Raw genomic sequence first — 25421 nt, forward strand, 5'->3', positions numbered from 1 at the left:
AGCAGCAGAAAGCCTGCGGCTGTGACTGACAGTGTGCTCTATTAAGGAGAATAAATATTCACTCCTCTCCACTCTCATAGTCCTGGCAGCTGATATCAGAGTGTGAGGGCGCATGGCAGTGACGTCATGCGCTGCTCGCATGCTGGCAGAACAAGACGCAGCGCTAGAGCAGAGGCAAGGAAGGTGAGTAGAACTATTTTTTTTTCATGTGTGCAGTGATGGGGGGCCATGCATACCAGGATTGGGATGAGGAGCCCATGCATACCAGGATTGGGGATGAGGGAGCCATGCATACCAGGATTGGGGATGAGGGAGCCATGCATACTAGGATTGGGGATGAGGGAGCCATGCATACCAGGATTGGGGATGAGGGAGCCATGCATACCAGGATTGGGGATGAGGGGGCCATGCATACCAGGATTGGGGATGAGGGGGCCATGCATACCAAGATTGGTGATGAGTGGGCAATGCATACCAAGATTGGTGATGAGTGGGCAATGCATACCAGGATGGAGAAATTTAACACCCTAGGCTAATACTTGAGTCAATAAGTTTTCCCATTTTTTTGTGATAAAATTAGGTGCCTTGGCTTATATTTGAGTTGGCTTATACCCGAATTTATACAGTAACTGGGTAGAAGAGAAAATGAGCAATTGTAAGCACACAATGCTATATAATATGATGATTGCAATATATTAAGTTTAAACTCACCTCATTTACATTGCATTGTACATAAAAAGCATTTTTATGTAATTTTAGTTTCCTACATTTTCAGGAAATTCACATGTATATAAAGGAAATTATTTGTGAAATACAAAAACTATAGCACATACTTGTTCTCCTTGTGGCCCAGCATACCCCTTAGGTCCTCTTTCCCCTTCTTTTCCAGATTGGTAATTCTGTAAAAAATAAAACACAGTGTGAGGGTGCAGACAAACTGCTCAGATTTAAAGCATGTTGCATTGATTTATCTATGACAAATGAAGCAAGTAGGGCAATACTGTCACAGCACATGTTCTGACTTTCTGTTAGAAAAAAACTTTAAAGGGTTTTTCCACAACAATTTCAGAACAGTGGGTGTCCAAAACACAACACCTGCATCGATAAGCTGGGATATTTGAGTATGAGTGTACCTGTACTACGTGGCAGCAGCTGGATATAGACAGTGTAAGGAGCAGAACACCACAGCTCTGTTACACTTTTTAGTGGCCACTGCTGGGTGTTACAGATCAGCTCCTATACAAATAATAACATCTGATAGGTGGGCGTGCTGGGTGTCAAATGTGCATTTCTCTAATAATGATGACTTATCTTGGTGATAGGTCATAAATATGGAAGTGGTGGAAAACCTTTTTAATTCGAGGTGATGTTTGCCTTACACTGTATATCATTATTGCAATTTCATGCTGCAGGTCCGTTCAATTGTACATATGGAAGACCAGGTTCTCACAGAGCAGGTTTGGTAAAGTTTTTCCTAAAACTGGGACTAGATATAAACATTGTGAATAAATGGACTTACATCACCTCCATCATCTCCAGCTAATCCTTGTTCTCCTTTCATTCCAAGAAAGCCTTTTATTCCCTACAAATAGGAAACAAATTTTTTAAGGAGTACCGTTCCCAATATTTTATTATTTAAACTCTATATATCACTAAAATGGGAGAGACTGGCTGATTACAACCTTTTTTTCCACTGCATTGTGGAGATATTGTCTTTTGAAGGTAAGTGCACCCAATGGGTAAGTTTCCCTCCAACCAAAAAGGCGGTAGATTCTTCTTTCGTGAGTCAACTTTTTCCCTCTATGACAATGCCAAATCATAAGAAGACAGCATCATAAAGGGGCAAACAAGCAAAAGTTATATAAGGCATTTTTGGCATGATCTCATGAGACTTGATGTGTCTCATTTGAAAACGCTTCACTCCTATCGCTTCCTGTCATTACAGCTCCGGGAGAGGACTAGAGCTGCACAGGGAGTGCCAGAGCAGAAAAGATCATCATATTAATAATATGAATATAAGAAGAAATAGCTGAAGCGTGTCACAAAGCTATGCTGCAAGCTATGGCAATGAAAGTTCAATGCAAACAGTACAAATCAAGTTTCACAAGCTACTCTAGGCTAATTATCTGGCTTTCTGCTAATTGGGTCACGCTGCTACAGCTTCCTAACTAAATAGAAAACTGAGCTAAACCATAACACAGTTCAACACTGGTGTTTCACTCACAATTGTGCAGATCAGGAATAGATAGACAGCTGCTGCTTAGTTCTGATATAGCTGAGCCAGATGAGTTATGCTTGAGTTCTTTCTCCTATATTGGATCTCTTTCCCTCTGCAGGTCAGGGAAGTCTTGTTTCACTTTCAATGATGAGAGATAGTTGACACTCTGTGTTATCTGTTACCTCAGGTCACCAGTATTCAGAAAAGCTGTTCTAGAGAAGTGATTCAGCTCTTTACTTTTGGACACAGTCCTGACAAAAAATCTTGTAACAGTCCGAACTTTATCTTTCCCCAGAGAATATCAGTTCCTCTTATTATCTCTCCTTGTCAGGACACCGGCAAACGTCCTGTAAGTTACCTCAGACACACACACGAGGTCTCTCACTTCCTGGTTATTCTTCCTTCAACAGCACACACCAAAACAACAGGGGGAGAGTCGACTAGTCCAAGAGCAATAATCAGAGGTGAGCAAGTTCTCTTAAAGCCACAGTGTCATTCAATGTCAAGTAAGGGCTGAGCCCCAACATGCCTCCCCACTTAAAGGCGGCCGTCCTTGGCCTTGCTGCATAGTCAGGAAAAGAATAAAGACTATGCAGCGGTATACATAACAGGGCCACCTTCATCACAATACATACGAGTGGACCAAATAAACGGATCAGCATTGTACCTGTCTGGTGGAACCCCTGCATTAGACCTACTGGATCTTTGGAGATCTTGACTGTCCTCCATGGGAACAGCAGCCATAGGACTGTCCTCTTCAGCTGAAGGTTCGGATGGAGCCTGAGGTTCCTCCCCTCTGCGAGCTGGCAATGGTTCTGTGTCAGGAAGGTCAACATCCATGGACTGAGGACCTTCCGCGGTCTTAGGAACGGTACACCAGTCTTCACCAAAGTCACTGTCCCGGAAAGCCGGTCTTGATGAAGGAATAGGAGGAGTAACTCTTGGGACAGATGTAAGATCTTCAGAACAGCATGCCCGTAACACATTCCTGTGTAGAGTTCTCAGATCAGACTCCTCATTTCTAGCTTGCACTTCGTACACTGGACCGTTGGGATACACTCTTGATCACTTTGTATTGTTGTACCTCCCAACGTTTGATCAGCTTCCCTTTGGGGCATTTTTCCAGTTAAAGCGCTAACAGGCCCCATCAGTTGTCTGGACCTTTCGATTCCGTACAGTCGGTACTGTTCAACGATCACTTTACCCTGAAAACACTCTCCTTGATCTAAATGAATCCACTTCGGACACCCGTAGACCCGGACGAAATCCTGACAGATGGCTCGTACAGCAGACTCAGCCATCTGGTCCCAAGTCGGGGTGACCACACGCAAACTTGGAGAAGAGGTTGGTTACGACCAGGCAGTACTGTGGACCTCTATTCGATTGTTCCATGAGGAGGTAATCTATCATCAACACTTCAAGTGGTTCTTTGGTTTGTATGGTCTGTACGGTTGCACTCTGTTCTGTGCTTTTGGTGAGGTCACACACTCGGCACTGTCGGCAAGCGTCCTCATCCGTGTCCTCCAACCGGGGGCAATATGCATAACTCTGCAGCCACTGGTAGATCTTTCCTGGTCCAAAGTGAGGTCCAACCTCATGAGCCTCTTTGGCAATTACTCGTGCTACTCTTTCAGGGATTACTACTTGCCACCTTGCCTCTAAGTCAGCCAACTATTGCCATTTATGATATAGAACGGCTTCTTGAACTTCTAACCTATCCCACTGGCGCAGTACGGACTTCATTTTGAGATCTAGGTCAGCTCTTTCTTCCTTGTCAGGCACTTATCCCTGGGCTACCCAGCTTTTCACTTCCTGCAACCCTGCATCTTCATCTTGAACTCGACCCCATTCTTCGTTAGTCCTCTCTAGTGGCTTGGGTAGAGATCGAGCCTCACCACTTGACTGTGCCGCTACTGGTGTGAATTTGTGGAAATCTGGGATCTCCTCTTCTTTTAGATGTTCATCACAGTCTTCTCCCAGATTCTTGAAGGTTACTCTTGACAATCCATCAGCATTGGTATTCTCCGTGGCAAAGCCGTAGCGAATCGAGAAGTCAAATTTTGCAAGGCGAGCAACCCAATGTTGCTCCAGGGCCCCCAGCTTGGCAGTGTCCAGATGGGCCAACGGGTTGTTATCAGTCCACACTAGGATCTTGCCTCCCACTAGGTATTACAAAAATTTCCATTTCATGGCCCACACTAGGGTGAGGAGTTTCAGCGGGACGTAGCTGTAGTTGTGGGGGTTCCGTTCCATATCCCTACTGGCATAGGCGATAACTCTTTCATGCCCATCTTGAAGCTGTGAAAGGACTGCTCCTAGTCCATGAAGACTGCCATCCGTATGTAAGAGGAACGGCCGGTCAAAATCTGCATAGGCCAAGATGGTGGCCGATGTCAGGGCACCTTTCAGTGTCTGGAAGGCCTCCTCCTGTTTCTGTTCCCAGGGTATGCCCTGACTCTTTGGTCCCCCAGCAGTTCCTCATCAGTTCGTTCAGAGGGCTCACTATTTTTGCATAGTCTTTGATGAATCGCCGGTAGTACCCGGTCAATTCGAGGAAGGTCTTCAACTGCCACAGGGTTCTAGGTGCTGGCCATTGTTGTATCGCAGCTACTTTGGCTTGGGAAGGCAAGACTCCATCCTGAGACAATATGTGGCCCCGGTTCTCGATCTCTTTCTTGAAAAGATGACACTTCTTCAGCTTTATCTTCAGGCCATGGGCCCGTAGTCATCCGAGCACCTTCCAGAGTCTGTCCAGATGTTCCTGAAAGGTATCAGAGTACACAAATATATCATCCTGGTATATCAGAGTAGCTTCAAAGTTTAGGTCACTCAAGCACTTCATCCACATGACCCCTGTGACTGGGATCGGTTGCTGATTAGCCGCTGTTACTCAAATCAACGTCTCCCGCTCTGGCTTGACCATCGCTTGAAAGTAACGGTTGAAGTATGACTCAGGCATAGTCATTACCTGTGATCCAGGATCCACCAAACAGTCCACTGGGATTCCTTCAAACTCGGTTCGCAGGATGGGACAGCTTGCAACCAGACGTTCAGAGTTGTGCTGGGTGGTTTGTCCTTCTAACTCTCCTTCTACCTCCCCTGCAGTACACCCCACTACTGCAGAGGCCGGAATTTTAACGGCGGCTCTGGGAATCTCTGCAAATTGCTCCGACATTCTCTAGCGAAGTGTCTTTCACTTCCACATCACCAGCACTGTGCGATATGACGATCCTCTCTTTGTTTGAGTGTGGGAGGCGCCCTTGACATCCAACTGGCTGGTCGCGGTGAAGAATGCTGGGGTCTTGGGTACAGTGGCTCAGACCGAGAGACCGCTGGTGGGTGATATTGAGGAACTTGGTAAAACGGCCAACCCACATACGTTGTAGGCGGGGGACCGTAAGGGTTCAATGGACCAGCATAAAGAGGCCCAGGTTCAGGATCCTGAGGAAAGGTCCGATAAGGATTTGGTAGGGCTGGGTAGGTTGAATCAGTGGCAGAGCCAGTCCCCATCCTCTTTTCCATTTGCGTCACTTTTTCTTGTATAATATTCAGGGAACTCTGCAGGTCTTGCACTACCCTGAACAGAGTCTCATTATTCCCTCCACCCCTGACGATTGTGATGGCCTAGGTCCGCACCACTCCGGAAGCACAACTGTCTTCTTTGCTTCGGGCCACCGCTTCTGCTAATATTTGTTGAAAGCTTAAGGTAGAATCCACTCTTACTCGCTCATGCAGAATCTGTCTCAGGAAAGTACTGTAGAGTCCGAGAATAAATTGTTGTCGTAATATCCCGTCCACAGATCCCATGCTGCATACTCCGTCTGCCTCTTTCTTTTGTACCTCTCCAAGAATTTCCTTTAGTGCTGTGGCGTATTGGGAGACTCCCTCCCCTTTTCGCTGCAATTGGTAGAAGAATTTTGCCTGGAGATGCCCCACACTAGCTGTTTCACCGTATATCTCTTCCAGAAATTTTACCATCTATTCTAAGGTGTTACGTGTGGCTTCCAGTTGCAGGAAGACATTTCTGCACGCCTCACCCTCCAGGGCAGTCAGAGCGATCTCAACTTGTAGTTCTGGGCTAACATTATTAATCTCTGCAATCTGGTGACCCAGTCCATCAGTGGCATATTCTGGCCATCGAATTTGGGCAGCACACTAAACAGCATGCTTATAGGGAGGGCCCTTGCAGGGGTTCTACCATTGCCCGCGGTACTCACATTAGCCACATTGCTGACGGCCGCCTCCATCTCTGTTACCAAACCCAGCTCGCAGCACCAAAGAAAAGTGTCCAAAGAACACCGCAAGGCAGGATTCAAGTACGGCACAGCAGACGATGAGGCAGAAACAAAGCACCGGCTTTATTGTATAAAAAGGGATTATGTGCCGGAAGATAACAATAACAGTGTTTTCAATGGTAATATTAATAATATGAATATAAGAAAAAAGGCCGAAGCGTGTCACAAAGCTATGCTCCAGCTATGGCAATGAAAGTTCAATACAAACAGTACAAATCAAGTTTCACAAACCACTCTAGGCTAATTATCTGGCTTTCCGCTAATCGGGTCACGCTGCTACAGCGCCCTAACTAAAGAGAAAACTGAGCTAAACCCCAACACAGTTCAACACTGGTGTTTCACTCATAATTGTGCAGATCAGGAACAGATAGACAGCTGCTGCTTGGTTCTGATATTGCTGAGCCAGATGAGTTATGCTTGAGTTTTTTCTCCTGTATATTGGATCTATTTCCCTCTGCAGGTCAGGGAAGTCTTGTTTCACTTTCAATGATGAGAGATGGCTGACACTCTGTGTTATCTGTTACCTCAGGTCACCAGTATTCAGGAAAGCTGTTCTAGAGAAGTGATTCAGCTCTTTACTTTTGGACACAGTCCTGAGAAAAAATCTTGTAATAGTCCGAACTTTATCTTTCCCCAGAAAATATCAGTTCCTCTTATTGTGTCTCCTTATCAGGACACCGGCAAATGTCCTGTAAGTTACCTCAGACACACACGAGGTCTCTCACTTCCTGGTTCTTCTGCCTTCAGCAGCACACACCAAAACAACAGGAGGGAGAGTCAACTAGTCCAAGAGCAATAATCAGAGGTGAGCAAGGCCTCTTAAAGCCACAGTGTCATTCAATGTCCAGTAAGAGCTGACCCCCTACAACTAGGATGACTAGTCCAAGACATAAGTCCCCTAAGGCTTCTCCCCACCATGCTCCTCTTGACTGACAGATCTTTCCTTATACACAGAGAGAGAGAGAGACCTGTCAGTCAAGGGGAGCAGGTTGAGGAGAAGCCGACAGAAACCTGCCTCTCGGGAGAGGGTCAAGGAGAAGCTGGCAGAGACCTGCCTCTTGTACTAGTAATCCTAGTTGCATGGTGCCTAGCCACCATTTCCAATTATGCATTCTCTGAAATGCTGCATCCTTTCAGAGTGAAACATACATGGCTGCAGTAACAGAGGCGGTCACTGATTCATGCTGCCTGGGGTTCTGACATCATGGATCAGCAGATAGACTCTATTTAAGCATTATAGAAACATAAAGGTAATGCAATTAAAAAAAAAGAACACAATTAAAAACTGGCTTTGCAATAACATAATGAATGTCTCACAAAGGAAGCACTTTTCTTATTTGAGCCTCAGAATTTAGCTTGGACAGACTTTTGTTATTGAAATGTGTGGCATCACCATATTCAAAATTGTTGCTAAATAGTGGGTCACCTGGTTAACCACTATACAGAGATCTTTAAAATGGAGTCTTTGATTGGAAAAATTCTGAAATAATGCACTCTAGACAGACGAGTCAAAAGTAAAGGGTTTTGTTCCCAGCACCCGAAGACATGTTGGGTGAAAATCAAAAAATGGCAGCTGTGCAACATGTTGATAAAAATGTTATGGTTAGGTGTTTGGCTGCATCGGGGCATGAATAGCTCACAATTAGAGAATCTATAATGGACATTAGTTTCAGCACTTAGCAGTCTACATCACATGATGCGTAGCACGTGCAGGATGGTAAAATATTGTATCATTTATACATGCTGTTAAGTATGGGACAAGAATAAAAATTAAGATAATTCTGGTAGATAATTATGTTTCAGTTTATTATTTTTTTTTGAATACTGTATCTTTCATATTGTCTGTATGTCACGGATTTCTTGAATACACACACATAAAAACCAAGCATTTTAAAGTATGTACCTTAGGACCATCTGCACCCCGTAGTCCAGGAAAACCCTAAAAGAAAATATTGAAATTAAACCTTTAGACTGGGCTTTTTTTGCCAAGCAAAACAACATATTCTGCTGACAAATGAACAAAATATAAGAATTTGGCCTGCGAGCATGACTTATGGTAGTTGAGGAAGGTCAGATGTTCGCATGTGCTCAAGCTCTTTCAACTTTTTTCAAGAGATTTTTTTACTTTTTTACAACTTATAATCTCCCTTATTTAACCCTTTCCTGACATCCGCCATATATGTACAGCGCATGTTGGCGGCGGATATATTGAGCTGGCTCAGGTGATGAGGCCCAGGCATATGCGGTAGGTGCTGGATGTGCTATACAGCCGGGACTTGCCTCTGACAGCAGTAACTGGAGTTAGCTCCAAATTTCTGCTATTTTAACAATTTGAATACCATTGTCAGTCACTGATATTGACATTTAAATAGGCTGCTTGCCGATGTGCACACAATCACAGGATATCCATAGGTTGCCATGATAACTGGGGGCCTAGTTAAGGCCATGTCACTGTCTTCTTGAACCTACTACGAAGCCCTGCTACAAGACTGTCATTTTCACTCCATGCTTACATGTGTAGTCTAAAGTAAAAAAAAAACTATAAAAATATAAAAAATAACCTTAATATTATTCTTCAAATAAAAAAAACAGATTTCTATCATCACATCTGTAAAAGTCCTGTCTATCAAAACATAAAATGATTTAACCAGTTGGGCAAATGTTGTAAGCAAAAACAATTAGAAATGCCATATTTGCCATTTTTTTGTTGAGGCACAGCCCCTCAAAAATGCAATTAAAAAGAGATAAAAACATAATATAAACAAAAAAAAGAAGCTCTCACGCAACTCAATCAACGAAAAAAATCAACATTTACAGCTAGGTTTCAGAAAATGTACCCCATAATGAATCCTGTAAAAACAAAATCCAAAAATCAATTGTGGAATTGCATTTTTTTTTTTACAACACTTCGCCCAATGGCACTTTCAAAACTACAACTCGCCTTGTAAAAAACAAGCCCTTATGTGGCTTTATCATCCTGAAATGAAAAGAAAAGGGGTTGAAAAGGAAGAAAAAAAAAATGAAAGCTAAAATATGAAAATTGTCAGCAGCGAAAAGGAGTTAAAAAATGAGTTACAGTAAAAATATTTTTGCTGGCATCTCTCTTATAAACATCAGTCTCAATCATTCCAGCAGTGATGGGTAACAACTCTGGTGATCTAAGGGAGTGAAGAGGTTAATATCATCTCTGGTGGTCTAAATCAGTGATTGGTGGGCTGGGATAATGAAATTAGACTCAGGGAATGTGTGAACAGGGACTAAAGGAGAGAAACACATTATTAGTTTTCAAAGGGTCATCAGCTTTTGAATCTTTGAACAAATGCCACCACCTTTATCTGCTCTTATTTTGAGTTCCACAACATGTCTATCATCTCCTAACTAGAAATGAGCGGTGTTCGACTCGAACTGTTCTCCAATCTCAAATTTGAGCTGTTTTGGGCGGTGTTCGAGTCGTTCGACGAATGCGAACGATTTGCAAAAAATTCGGCTGTTCGAGGTTATGTTCGATAACTGTTCGTGCACCAAAAGCGTAACTGGATTTTTTCACATCATGCAGGGATTGTCTGCCACTCACTGCAATGCCACAGCCATGGTGGTTGTGGCATTACAGTGGTTGCCCAAATCGATGGGAACAGTGCTCACAGTGAAACATGAAAAGCCGCCAATTCAGCAGCGGCATACACCGGTACCCGACAATTTAGAACAGAAAGAATAGAGCATCACACATAGATTAGATAGATAGAAACATTTCAGTCACATATATAAGAAGTACAGTGACAGTGTTGGTTACTGTACTTGTCATTTAGTGTTAAAGGATTTATTTAAAAAAATAATAGTGTTTTCATGCACCGTCTCTTTAAAAAAGCTGTCCGGCAATTCAGCATTGGTACCCGACAATTTAGAACAGAAAGAATAGAGCATCACACATAGATTAGATAGATAGAAACATGCCAGTCACATATATAATAAGTACAGTGATAGTGTTGATTACTGTACTTGTCATTTAGTGTTAAAATAAAGGATTTATTAAAAAAAAAATTGGCATGGGGTTCCCCGTAATTTTAGTCTCTAGCGGAGGTTAAGCAGATGGCTGGGGCAGATGTTTGAAGCCTGGGAAGGGGGTAATACCCACGGAGCTTCCCAGGCTACTAATATCAGCCCCCAGCTGAATACCTAGCCTTTATTAGCTATTAAAATAGGGGACCCCCCCAAAAAATGACGTGGGGTCCCCCCTATTTTAATAGCTAGCAAAGGCTAGGCAGACAGCTGGGGGCTGATATTAATAGCCTAGGAAGGGTGCCATGAATATTGGCCCCCTCCCAGGCTAGAAACACCAGCTGTCAGCCGCCCCAGAAATGGCGCATCCACAGGATGCGCCAATTCTGGCACTTAGCCTCGCTCTTCCCACTGCCCTGTAGCGGTGGCAGTGGTGTAATAGGGCTGGGGTTGATGGCAGCTTATAATGTCCGCATGCCATCCTTCATAGACACTGCAGAGCGCAGGCATGCTTGCGCTCTGCAGTGTCTCTGAAGGGTGACAAGCTGGATGGCAGCGCTCAGCTGCGATCCAGCCTGTCATCAGAATGCCATCCCAGCATGGGAGAATTCTCCTACTCAAACGCTGAGCGCAGAAGAATTCTCCCATGCTGGGATGGCATTCTGATGACAGGCTGGATCGCAGCTGAGCACTGCCATCCAGCTTGTCATCCTTCAGAGACACTGCAGAGCGCAAGCATGCCTGCGCTCTGCAGTGTCTATGAAGGATGGCATGCTGGATGGTAATGCTCAGCTGCGATTCAGCCTATCATCTCAATGCCATTGCAGCGTGGGAGAATTCTCCTGCTCACCGCATGCGCAGGAGAATTCTCCCACGCTGTCAGTGACGTGCATGAGGTGAGCTGAGGTCATTGGAGATGAACTCGGCTCATTTGGATGCCGTCACAGTGAGACACTGAGGAGCGCAAGCATGCCTGTGCTTCTCAGTGTCTGCGGCATGGCAAGCTGGATGGAAGCTTTCGGCTGCGATCCATCCTGTCATGTGAATGTAGCAGAGCTGGAGCTGTCCTGGGAACCATGGAAAGGTAAGGATGAGGTTGATTTATTATTTTACTTTTATTGCAGAAGACATTGGCTTCAGCTGGAATGGGCGTGATGGTAAGTATGGTTTAATTTAGAGCATTAAAGAATTGTGTGTTTATTTCAATTAAAGGATCTTATTCTGGGTGTTTGTGTTTTTTTAACTTTGACTATGGGGTTAGTAATGGGGGTGTCTTATAGACGCCTCTCCATTACTAACCTGGGCTTGATGTCACCTGGCATTTTAATCTGACATCAACCCCAGCCCTATTACCCCACTGCCACCGCTACAGGGCAATGGGAAGAGCGAGGCTAAGTGCCAGAATTGGCGCATCCTATGGATGCGCCATTTCTGGGGCGGCTGACAGCTGGTGTTTCTAGCCTGGGAGGGGGCCAATATTCATGGCACCCTTCCTAGGCTATTAATATCAGCCCCCAGCTGTCTGCCTAGCCTTTGCTAGCTATTAAAATAGGGGGGACCCCACGTCATTTTTTGGGGGGGTCCCCCATTTTAATAGCTAGTAAAGGCTAGGTATTCAGCTGGGGGCTGATATTAGTAGCCTGGGAAGCTCGGTGGGTATTACCCCCTTCCCAGGCTTCAAACATCTGCCCCAGCTGTCTGCTTAACCTCTGCTAGAGACTAAAATTACGGGGAACCCCACGCCAATTTTTTTTTTTAATAAATCCTTTATTTTAACACTAAATGACAAGTACAGTAATCAACACTATCACTGTACTTATTATATATGTGACTGACATGTTTCTATCTATCTAATCTATGTGTGATGCACTATTCTTTCTGTTCAAAATTGTCGGGTATCGATGCTGAATTGCCGGCCGGCTTTTTTAAAGAGACAGGTACATGAAAACACAATTTTTTAAAATAAATCCTTTAACACTAAATGACAAGTACAGTAACCAACACTGTCACTGTACTTCTTATATATGTGACTGACATGTTTCTATCTATCTAATCTATGTGTGATGCTCTATTCTTTCTGTTCTAAATTGTCGGGTACCGATGCTGAATTGCCGGCCGGCTTTTTTAAAGAGAGTTTCTTCTGAGCAGTTTGTCAGCTTTTGGACACCTTTGAAGGTATTTTCTATGTCGTTTTGTTTGCCTGCCATTGGTTTTAACGGTGTTCGACGGTGTTCTAAGGTGTTCGATGAACAGTTCCACGAACATTCTGGTGTTCGACGAACCGAACCGAACCCGAACACTACGGGGGTGGCTCAACACTACTCCTAACTCCCCCTGTATACCACCAAAAATACCATATTAATTGTTCCTGCACTGTAAATGAGGATGGTCTGGTCCGATGGGCGTCCTGTCGCGGCATCTGTTCCTCCTCACTGATCCTAATCACTGTCCTACGGCTTTGATTGATGTGGATGACGCGTCCTGCGTCACTCACACAGAAAAGGAAATATTGCGCCTGCAAGTAGCCTCGTAGGCGCATTTTGGTCTGCCCTACAGCAGGTAGAGCGTAAAACATCAGTGTGCAAGCCTCTAATTAACTTTAAAGTTTCTCCTAACTAGTGTGTGCCATGCAGTGTTATGCAGTGTATATAAAAAAAGCCATACAGATAACAAATGCATACTACATCAGATATTGTGCAGTTAATTCAATAGGTAAAAAGCATTTGATGCCATGCTGTAAAACTCATTTTTCATCAGTGTCATAACTAGAGTCCAATGGGCCCTGGTGCAAAATTTGGACCTGGGCCCGAAACTTCATGTTGGTCAGATGCATGGGCCCTTGTAGAGTTCTAGATCCTATAAAGACATGCATGTTTGCCCCCCATGTAATAATGTCCCCACCCTGGCCCCTTCTTGTAATAATGTCCCCCTTCCTGGTCCTTTCCTGTAATAATCTCCTCCATCCTGGACCCTATCTTGCATTAATATCCCCCATTCTGTGCTCCTTCTTATATTAATGTCCCCCCACTCGTATTGGCCCTTGTCAACCTTGCTGCCGGAAAAAAATGACATGTCTGTGTGTGTTTTGCACAGACACACGTTTTTTGTAAAAACACGGACATGTTCACAGCAGCATAGGTTATAATGGGTACATGTGTATCTATGAGAAAAACAGATGCCACATGTACTGGAAACACGAACGTGTGAAGAAGGCCTTACAAAGACTTTTTAAAGGCTGGTTAACCTCTTCTATATTTTGTATCTGGCTGCGTGCCCACGATGCGTTTTTCATGCGTTTCCGCTGCGGAATTTCCGCAGCGGAAACGCATCAAAAACACATGGTAATCCGCACCACATGGTCCTCAATGGCATTCCGCAATGTCAATGCACATGCTGCGGATTATTCCGAAGCGTTTCTGCGGCGCTCAAAAATCCGCAGCATGTTCATTAATTTTGCGGAAGCGCAGCGGAATTGCCGCCATTGACTTGCATTGAGACGCATATAATCCGTGTCTGTACATTTGTACACGCGGATTATATGCGTTTCAATGTGCGGATGGTACCCAGTTCTGGAGGAGAGAAGACTCTCATCCAGACCTGGGTACCATTGTACCTGTGAAGAAAAGAATAAAATAATAAAGTTTATATTCACCTTCTCGTGCGCCGGCAGCTCTTCTCCATCCAGGACCTGAGATGACGTCGCGATCATGTGACCGCAGGCTGTCTCACGAGATGCCGGCAAGCCAGGAAGGAACCAGGAAGGAGCACGACAGCGCACGCGGCGGCATCGGTGGTAAAGTATAGCTTTATTTTTTTATTTTCACGGTCACACTATATAAATCCATGCTGGTTGCATGGATTTATACAGTGTGACCTAGTTGTCAAGCACTTTCCAAGTGATGCTATCGCCTGGAAAGTGCTTGTCAGTCCACATGCGGAAACACATGCGTTAACGCATGTGGATACGCATGTGAATCCGCATGTATTCTGCCGGAAAAACGCATGCACAATCTGCATGCGTTTTTTCTGCCAGGGAGATGCAGAAATGCTGCAGAAATTTTCTGCTTCATTTCTGTATCGTGGGCACATAGCCTCTAAGTACTGTATTGTGACGGCTGACTGTCTTTCTGACATATAGGCAATATTCAGTATGGTAGCCTGATCTGAACTAAAACCTCAATATCCCTTAAGCATAAAAAACATTGGACATCAAAGAGGGTGCTGAAAATAATGACAACAGCTTGAGCATCTGGGCCTACTACATTAGAGCCTTGCCAATGATTGATAAGAACCGTGGGCTATCATGTTCTTCCAAACCGGGCATTTTCAATTTTTGCTCTTTCATTTTTCATCTCCTTTTAATAGCCATAACTCTTTTATTTTTCCATCGACATAACCATAGGATGCTTTGGCTTGCTTTTTTGGCGATGACTTGTAGTTTAAAATGACATTTATTTTAGCATACAATGTAGTGGAAAAAATTCCAAGTGTATTGAAATAGCATATAAAACGCATTTCTACCATTGTTTTTTGGGGTTTTGGTTTACAGTGTTGGGCAGTACAAGGTACCTGGCAATTCTGGCATTTTGATTTTTTTCACTTTGTGGCTTTTACCGTACAGCTTAATTAATTAAACATTTTGATTGATCACACTTTTACAAATGCAGCAATATCAAATATATATTTTTTTAATTCTTAATTTTTAATAGGGGAAAATGTTGTGATTTTAATTTTTATATATATATTTATATTTATTTTTTTGTTTCCTTTGGAGACTTGAACCTGTGATCGTTTGATCATTTGTTCCATACAGTATACTGCAATACAATAGTACCGTGGTTGATGACAAATGCACCGACAATAAAAAGCTGGTACCCTGATATTTTTGTAAAGGGTATAGAAATACGAGATTCCTACACAGGTATTAGACAAGTATTAGCTAACAATGATGGGTCTGCAATATATAGGGTGGTCCAAAAGTAGGTGGCAGAAAATAATAACATTTATTTTGATTTATATATAAAATTATATTTACTAACACAAGCATAACATTGACAATTAAATTTTATTTTGAACAATAATACAAAAGCCCTTAAATTTTATCAACGCAGGCGCTCAAACTGTTTTCCATTACAATTTGCACAGCTTTAAAGCCTGCCTCTTACGCTTCGACAAACTTTTTTGCACAAGTCTCTTTGGGTATTAATTTCTTGAAATGCATCTCTTATGTAATTTTTCAAATAACTGACACTTTTGTCCTTCAGTACTCCCCAAAAGAAAAAATCAATTGGGGTCAAGTCTGGTGAACGTGCCCGCCAATCAAGTGGGCCTCTTCGGCCAATCCATTTATTAGGAAATGTTTCATCAAGATACTTGCGGACTACTCTTGAATAATGTGGAGGGGCCCCATCTTGTTGGAAATAAAGGTCATTTGAATTAGGCTGTTGCTGTAACTGGGGAACAACTTGATTCATTAGAATTTCGAGATACTTATCTCCTGTGACTGTTCCATCAAAAAATATTGGTCCTAAAACACCAAAACTTGAAATACCACCCCAAACATTGACACCAGGCTCATTTAGTTGTTGCTCTAATGTTAAATGCATGTTCTCATTATACCAGTAAATATAATTATGTCTGTTAATATGGCCGGATAATTTGAAAGAAGCTTCATCACTCCACATAATGTTATCTAAAATTACTGGATTTTCTTCAATTTCGTTAAGCAGAATCTCACTAAATTGCAGCCGCCTGTCTGCATCATCCTCCAATAAACCATGAATTAGACGTGGACATATCTTTGTATATATTCATACAATAGTATTGCAGGATATAGAGAAAATCATGGTCTCTTATGAAGCCGAGCCTCAGGTGTAGCAGAAGGGACAGATGGGCATGTGGAATGGTGCTCCCACAGACCACATGCTTTAAATGCTACTGTCAGAGATTGATTGTGGTGTATAAGTGGTTAATAGTAGCCAGCGGCTCACAGCCTGCGTTTGCCGGTTATGGAGAATGATGCCAGTACGTCCAATATTGGGATGGGGTAAAGAGATAAGCGCTTACATTGAACATGCAATACTTTCTGCAGGCTATAGACCAGGTGGAATATAACAGTTATATAGTTTTGTAGTGAAAGATTGAGTATAACGTGTATTTTAAGTGTCTCTGTATTTAAAAGTGACTATCACATTTGTTGTATAAAGTCACCCCACTTGGTGCCCTCCATTTACTTCCTGCTGTTTGCTTCACTGAGTCCTGCTATTTGATCCACTTGCATTCAAGAAAACTGGTGATCACAATGGTAGTTCTTAATCCCACCTCCCTGCCTTTCAATGCTGTGAAGTCGTTGTTGAAACTTTCCACTGCTCATTATACCACTGCAACGGCCATCTTGGATGAAGAAGATCTGGAAAGCCGGTCACATATTAGAGGTGAGGGCACCAGGTAGAGTGACTATGCATGACAAATGTATAGTTACATTTCAGTGGCAGAAAGTAACTTTAAATCTCTGCTTTTTTATGGTTAGGAGTCCAATGGGTGGTCCTACTCAGTGATTGAAAGCTATCTCTGTATACAATCATATAAGGCTGGCTAGTAATCACTAGTTAGGACTACCCACTGGACTCCTAAGCACAGAAAGAGCAAAGACTTAAATACATGAAAAACATGTTATACTGAATCTATAAGGTTGCTTTTTTCATAACTAATACACAAGTAAATACACTACAAGAAATAATTATTTAAGTGGGTTATCCAAAAAACAGCAGCTCTTCTGTGTATGGGCAGTATCTGCCATTAAAGCTTGGCCTTATTCACTTAAATGAGGGTGTAACATACGCTGTATGCATAATTATTAGGCAAATGAGTATTTTGATCACATGATACTTTTTATACATGTTGTCCTACTCCAAGCTGCATAGGCTTGAGAGCCAACTACCAATTAATAAATCTGATAATGTGCATCTCTGTAATGAGGAGGGGTGTTGACTAATGACATCAACACCCTATATAAGGTGTGCTAAATTATTAGGCAACTTCCTTTCCTTTGGCAAAATGGGTCAGAAGAGAGATTTGACGGGCTCTGAAAAATCCAAAATTGTGAGATGTCTTGCAGAGGGATGAAGCAGTCTTGAAATATCCAAATTTTTGAAGTGTGATCACCGAACAATCAAGCGTTTCATGGCAAATAGCCAACAGTGCCGCAAGAAGCGTGTTGGCCAACAAAGGCCATTCGCCACCAGTTTTGCCATATTTCAGAGCTGCAACGTTACTGGAGTATCAAAAAGCACAAGGTGAGCGATACTCAGGGACATGGCCAAGGTAAGGAAGGCTGAAAAACGACCACCTATGAACAAGAAACATAAGATAAAACGTCAAGAATGGGCCAAGAAATATCTTAAGACTGATTTTTCAAAGATTTTATGGACTGATGAAATGAGAGTGACTCTTGATGGACCAGATGGATGGGCTAGAGGCTGGATCAGTAAAGGGCAGAGAGCTCCACTTCGACTCAGACGCCAGCAAGGTGGAGGTGGGGTACTGGTATGGGCTGGTATCATCAAAGATGAACTTGTGGGACCTTTTCGGGTTGATGATGGAGTGAAGCTCAACTCCCAGACCTACTGCCAGTTTCTGGAAGACAACTTCTTCAAGCAGTGGTACAGGAAGAAGTCAGTATCGTTCAAGAAAAACATGATTTTCATGCAGGACAATGCTCCATCACATGCATCCAACTACTCCACAGCGTGACTGGCCAGTAAAGGTCTGAAAGAAGAAAAAATAATGACATGGCCCCCTTGTTCACCTGATCTGAACCCCATAGAGAACCTGTAGTCCATCATAAAATGTGAGATCTACAGGGAGGGAAAACAGTACACATCTCAGAACAGTGTCTGGGAGGCTGTGGTGGTTGCTACACACAATGTTGATCGAAAATAGATCAAGCAACTGACAGAATCTATGGATGGAAGGCTGTTGAGTGTCATCATAAAGAAAGGTGGCTATATTGATCTCTAATATTTTTGTTTTTTGTTTTTGCATGTCAGAAATATTTATTTCTAAATTTTGTGCACTGATATTGGTTTACCTGGTGAAAATAAACAAGTGAGATGGGATTATATTTGGTTTTTATTAAGTTGCCTAATAATTCTGCACAGTAATAGTTACCTGCACAAACAGGTATCCTCCTAAGATAGCCAAATCTAAAAAAAACCCACTCCAACTTCCAAAAATATTAAGCATGGATATTTATGAGTCTTTTGGGTTGATTGAGAACATAGTTGTTGATCAATAATAAAAATAATCCTCTAAAATACAACTTGCCTAATAATTCTGCACACAGTGTATTATATGTTGTGAGGCAGTGACGGGAATTATATGCGAGGGACGGTATGTATCCCCTAGGATGCACATAGAGGTTTACTGAACCCGCTGGAGTGCACTGCAATCACAGAAACACCTGTGGTTGCAGTGAAAAATAAAAGCAAAGTTTGGACTTGGCCAAACTATTTGATCAAGTCGGATTTAAGAAAATCCGGCATGGGCTTTTATTTTGGGAGTGATCTACAGGTGGCAGTGGGGCGGGTCACTCCCTCCAGCCAGGTCTTACAAGTGGCTCATGGCCACAGATTCCATTTAAAAATCTTCAGCAAAGGTTTGGGTGTGTCAGTTTTTGGTTTGCAAGCTGCAAAGCAGGAGGCTCTGTGCTATACAGGCCTGTGTGAAGTGAACACAGAGCCCTATGAAAGCAAAGCTTCTGACATACCTCGGAGTGATACGGTGGTGCAATCACCCATGGCAACAGTGTTTTGTTTGTGCGGGCTATTGTGGACATCCCGGCTGCGATCCAGAGGATAAAGCTGCCTTCACTGTGTGAGTTTTTGGACAATAAAAACTTTAAGTTGGACATTTTTGGGTCACTGCCTGTTAAATTGCACTGTGTGAACACCACCGCACTACAATATGGTGGAGAATGTGGGCAGTGTCAACTGAGGCATAACCCAAAAGCTGTATGTCTGTGATCAAGCCTACAAAGCTACAGCTCAGGCCTGCTGACAACATGGAGGAGCTATTAAAGCAGTTGGTCCTCACCCAGCAGCAGCTACAACAGCAGCGCAATCAGCAGCAGAAGTTACTGTATCAACAGCAGCAGAAAACTAACGAACTGATTTTGCAACAAATTGCAGCCCTACAAGAGACGCTCCCAACTCCGACCCCGATTCGTTCTGAGTCTTGGGACAAAGTCAGGTCAGCACTGAGAAAGATGAGTTCTGAGGACAACATGGAAGCTTTCCTCACCGTGTCTGAATGCACAGCGGAGTGAGAGAGCTTACCAATTTCTCAGTGCGCTGAGGTGGTGGCCCTGTTCCTAATGGGAGATGCCCAGAAGGTATACTTTGACCTCCTCTTGGAGAATGCCATGAAATACGGGAAGCTGAAAGATGAGATCCTTGCCCGACTGGGGGTTAACACTTATGTGCGGGCACAACGTGTGTACCAGTGGTCCTTTGCGAAGTCCCGACCCGCTAGGTCTCAGGCATATGACTTGTTACAATTAGTCAAAAAGTGGCAGAGACCTTGAGCCCAGCCCAAATGGTGGAAAGGGTAGTGGTTGACCTGTTGGTGCGAACTCTGCCACCAGCCATACAGCGTTGGGTGGGGCAAGGGGACCCAGGTAACCTAGACCAGGTGGTTGGCCTGATCGAGCGATATACAGCCACCCAGGAGTTTGTACGGGACACTGCCCCACTGCGGGTAGCACGCCGGCCCCTGCAAGCCCAGGAGCCTGGAAGGAGGTCATGTCCCTCTGCGGGGGACAGTCGAAACCAAGCCCATACTGAGGGGGTATCCCGAAGTGAGGGTGGCAGGAGACCAGTTTCCCCTAAAACGGTCTCAAGGACTAGTGGTGCCACTGCTATTAAGTGCTGGCGATGCCAAGGGCCAGGACATATGGCTGCCAACTGCCCCCTGACTGTGGAACCCATAGACTGCGGGTTTAACCGCAGGTAGTCTATGTATGCTCGGACCGTCTACACCGCAGACCCCGACAGTCCAACGGGTGAACCCCGTCTGTACCAGATGCGCGTCAATGGACATCGAGTGGAAGCTCTCTTGGACTCAGGGAGCCTAGTGACCCTCATCCATGGGTCCTTGATCTCTGGGCTGGAACCCACTGGGGGAAAGGTCGGGGTCATATGCATACTCTGTGAGTATCCAACGTCTTAGGTTACCTTTTCCACTCCGTGCAGAGAGGTTAAACATGTGGTTGAAGTGGTAAAGACTCTTCCTTTTGGGACTGTGCTGGGAAGAGATTTACTCCTATTTTGGACCTTGCGGGAGAGGAAGATTAACCCTCCCAGAATAAAGATTTGTCTGGTACGGAACCCAAACTTCCCGATTCAGGGATACCTGCTGTAGGGGTCGCCAACCTAGGGACAGAGTGTAACCCCGATAGGTTTCCCCTAGAGGTATTAGCATGGGAGGTCGAGGAAACGCTATCTATCCCAGAGCTGGAAGTGTCTCCTGGTACTCTTGGGACAGCTCAGCTCCAGGATCCCACTCTAGCCCGGGCACGAGAAAGGGTGGTAGAAATAAATGGGGTGTCTCAGCAACCGGGTGCCGAGGTGGTTTTCCCACTCATGGCTGTCAGCCAGGATTTAGTATATAGAGTTGATAAAATCCCAGAAGAAGTGATGGAACAGCTGGTAGCACCCCAGTCGTACCGTCGGGCAGTGCTAGAGATGGCTCACACACACATGGTGGGTGGATACCTAGGGGTGAAAAAAACATAAGAACGTATTTTGCAGTGGTTCTTTTGGCCCAGGATTTATGCTGAGGTGCAGAGGTATTGTGAATTGTGTCCCAAGTGTCAACTTACCACACCCACTGCAAATTTCCTGAGTCCATTGGTACCTCTACCCATTATAGAGGTACCTTTTGAGTGGATTGCGATGGATCTGGTGGGGCCTATAGTAAAATCTGCCCGTGGCCACCCGTTACCTGGAGGCAATACCACTTCGCCACACTTCGGCAAAACTTATCGCCCGTGAGCTGTTTGCTATGTTCTGCTGCCTTGACTACCTAAGGAGATCCTTACAGATCAGGGGACTCCTTTTATGTCCAACGTGACACGGGAACTGTGTAAGCTGCTCCGGATAAAACAGTTATGCACATCGGTGTACCATCCACAGACCAATGGGTTAGTGTAGAGATTTGACAAGACTCTTAAATCTATGTTAAAAAAAGTGGTCTCCAAGGACGGGAGGGATTGGGACATGTTACTGCCCTATTTAATGTTCACTATTAGTGAGATACCACAGACTCCCACGGGGTTCTCACCCTTTGAGCTATTGTATGGCAGGCATACAAGGGGGCTGCTGGATGTAGTCAAAGAGACGTGGAAACAGGAGCCTACTCCACATAGGAGTATAATTGAGCACGTGGCAAGTATGCAGGATCGGATCGCGGCGGTCATGCTTGTAGTGAAAGAGCATCTAATGGATGACCAGGCAGCGCAGAACCGAATGTATAATAAAAAAGCCACGGTCAGGTCCTTTAAAGAAGGGGATCGGGTGTTAGTGTTAGTGCCCACAAAAGTGAGTAAACTCATGGCCAAGTGGCAAGGGCCATTTCAAGTCCGGGAAAAGGTGGGGGAGGTGTATTACAGAGTGTACCAGCCCAGAAAGAGAAAACCGGAACAACTGTATCATGCGAACCTGCTAAAAGCATGGAAAGACCGGGAGTGTATGCTTACAGATGCGACTCCAGTCGTACCATCTGAGAACCCTCTAACACCGGCCAGGGACGAGGCTGGGGGAGAGGTAAAGATAAGTGACGCTCTCACTAAACAGCAGCGACGGGAGGCTCAGAATTTGGTGCAGCAGAATACGGACGTATTCTCAGGACTGCCAGGCCGGACCTCTGTGATCCGATATGACATTGCCATCGAGCCTCGGGTGAGGGTACGAATGAAACCGCATCGTGTGCTGGAGGCCCGGAGGCAAGCCATCGCGGCTGAAGTAAAACAGATGCTCAAACTAGGAGTTATCGAGGAATCGAGGAGTGAGTGGGCTAGCCCCATTGTGCTAATTCCGAAGCCTGATGGGTCGTTACAGAAAATTTAATGAGGTGTCAAAATTTGACCTTTATCCAATGCCCCGTGCGGACGAGCTGATTGAGATACTGGGGCACGCCCAGTACTTCACCATGCTCGATCTGACCAAGGGTTACTGGCAGGTGCTTTTGACAGAAGCGGCGAAAGGAAAAAAACACCTTTATTACACCGGAGGGTCTCTATCACTATGTCATCTTGCCTTTTGGGTTACATGGGGCCTCGGCTACATTCCAGAAGCTGATGGACATAGTGTTGGAGCCCCATCAGAAGTATGAGTCCGCATATTTGGATGATATTATCATCTTTAGTATTGACTGGCATACTCACTTATCCCAGGTACAAGCAGTAGTGGATTCACTCAGAGCAGTGGGACTGACAGTGAACCCAAAAAAATGTGCGATAGGTCTTGAGGAAGCTTAGTGCTTGGGGTACATGATTGGCCACGGAGTTATCAAGCCTCAAATAAACAAGATTGAGGCCATTCAAAACTGACCCAAACCTTTGACTACTAAACAGGTAAGAGCATTATTGGGTATTACCGATGGTTAATAACTAATTTTGCTGGGAGATCGGCACCCTTGACCGATCTCTTAAAGGGAAAGAAGTCGGTCATGGTTCGGTGGAACCCTCAAGCGGAGGAAGCGCTCCAGTCCATGAAATTGGCATTGTGACGACAGCCGGTCCTCACCAGCCCCAACTTCAAGAAGGGCTTTATAGTGCAAACAGATGCTTCAGAGGTTGGCCTAGGAATGGTACTGTCGCAAGAGGAGAACGGAGAGGAACATCCTGTCACCTACTTGAGTAGGAAACTTACCCCGGCAGAGAAAAATTATAGCGTAGTGGAGAAGGAGTGTTTGGCCATTAAGTGGACCTTGAAGTCCCTACGCTATTATTTGCTCAGGTGACAGTTTCGCTTGGTGATGGACCATTCACCCTTGCTATGGATGAGGTATGCCAAGGAGAGGAATGCTCGAGTCACCTGATGGTTCTTGTCACTACAAAATTTTAGTTTTTCAGTGGAACATCGAGTTGGGAAGTCGCACGGGAATGCAGATGCTCTGTCACGGGCACCCTGTATGGTGACAAGTGTTCAACCCCTCAAGTTTGAACAGAGGGGGGGATATGTGAGGCAGTTAGGGGAATTATATGTGAGGTACGGTATGTATCCCCTAGGATGCTCATAGAGGCATATTGAACCCGCTGGAGTGTACTGCAATCACAGAAACACCTGTGGTTGCAGTGCAAAATAAAAGTAAAGTTTGGACTTGGTCAAACTATTTGATCAAGTCGAATTTAAGAAAACCCGGCATGGGCTTTTATTTTGGGAGTGGTCTACAGGTGGCTCAGGGTGTCACGGGTGTGTCAGAAATGACAGACAGTCGCACTGCAGTTAGTTGCAGAAGATCTCTACGTTTGGCATTACAGGTATCTTCTTAGAGGCTGTCTCTAGGACCCAGCGACTCCCTTCGTCTGGCTAGTTGACACCCTGTCTGGGTGTATAAATACCTGATGTGTTTCAGAGGGAGGTGCCGGCGATATTCATTCCTGCTTGTGAAGGCTTTAGCAAGATAAGTACTTCGTCCTCTGGACTAGTGCTCATTTCCTCCCTTCCCTATCCTTAGACATATGCCAGGGAAAGGGAAAGACATGGCGAGGCACGAGTGCGGCGATAGGTGAAGAGCCAATACAGGGACGTTAGGGGAGACAGGGTGACGCTAGATCAACTTAGGAGGTCTCCACTTCCCCCCTTTCCCTAGAGCCTGGGCTCTCTTTCCCTCCCTTGGCTGAGTCTAGGCTACGTCGCCTTCAGCAGGGGAATCGGTCAGTGGAGACGTACAGATCGGAATTCCGTACATGGGCAATAGATTCCAAGTGGAATGACTCTGCCTTTAAAAGTCAATTTTGTGAGGGGCTTACTGAAAGGTTGAAAGATGCCTTGGCAGTATATGACACCCCTCAGTTCTTGGAGGCTGCCATGTCGTTGGCCATACGTCTTGATAGACGCCTTTGGGATAGACATGTGAGACCACCTTCTCCGGGGCCTTCTTGTTGGAGGTTGTGTACCTCTGCCGGGGGAGCGGTCTGGGGTTAAGCCAGTTTTGGGGGAGGTGGAGGAACCCATGAGGTTAGGGGGTGTCTCTACATCATACATTTCCCCGGAGATTCGCAGGAATAAAGGCGTATGTTTTTTTTTGTGGGAAAAAGGGACATTTTGTTGGGACCTGTCCTGCAATTACTAAGCAAAAGGAGTCTCGATTAACTCTTGGTAGTCTGGAGTTGGATAAACAAGGGGTGCATTTGTTACCAACCTGCAGTTCCTGCTTTGTCCTGTCAGCAGAGGTGATGCTAGAGAGAAAACCCGAGAAAATTTCTGTGTTTGTTGACAGTGGAGCCGGTGTCAGCATGGTTGATGCTGAGTTTGTGAAAACTCATGGTCTTGCTTGCTGTGCTTTAGCTGAACCTATTTCCATTTTTACCACAGACTCGGCGCCACTTGCACAGAAAGCATTTACTCAGATTGTACATAATAAAATTGAGGGTGGGGTCAGTTCATTGTGAAATAACCCCTTGCTGTGTCCTGGACAATCTTCCCACACCGATTGTTTTGGGTATTCCTTGGCTTGTTAAACATAATCCGTTGATGGATTGGCAAACTGGGGATATTATTGAATGGGGAGATTACTGCCATGAGAACTGTTTAGATATTTCCCTTGCTACTGTCTCTACGGAAATATTACCTGCTTTTCTGTCTAGTTTTAAAGAAGTTTTTTTCTGAGAGGGGGTGTCAGGATTTGCC

The 25421-nt window shown here is 44.6% G+C and overlaps 1 protein-coding gene across 1 annotated transcript in view; it reads right to left on the reverse strand.

The window, feature by feature from the left end:
- Positions 1–590: 590 nt before the first annotated feature.
- The window catches only part of LOC141264639 (uncharacterized), a 98168-nt gene continuing 73337 nt past the window's right edge, over positions 591–25421 (reverse strand). The window contains exons 11-14 of the mRNA XM_073676912.1: positions 8417–8452; positions 1520–1582; positions 834–899; positions 591–629 (exon numbers count right to left, since the gene is read on the reverse strand). Of these exons, the coding sequence (XP_073533013.1) occupies positions 591–629; positions 834–899; positions 1520–1582; positions 8417–8452 (204 nt within the window). The remainder of the gene's footprint in view (positions 630–833; positions 900–1519; positions 1583–8416; positions 8453–25421) is intronic.

This window comes from Phyllobates terribilis, unplaced genomic scaffold, assembly GCF_046119375.1.
Source record: "Phyllobates terribilis strain yellow unplaced genomic scaffold, ASM4611937v1 Scaffold_4__5_contigs__length_816908805, whole genome shotgun sequence".
Lineage (NCBI taxonomy): Eukaryota > Metazoa > Chordata > Amphibia > Anura > Dendrobatidae > Phyllobates > Phyllobates terribilis.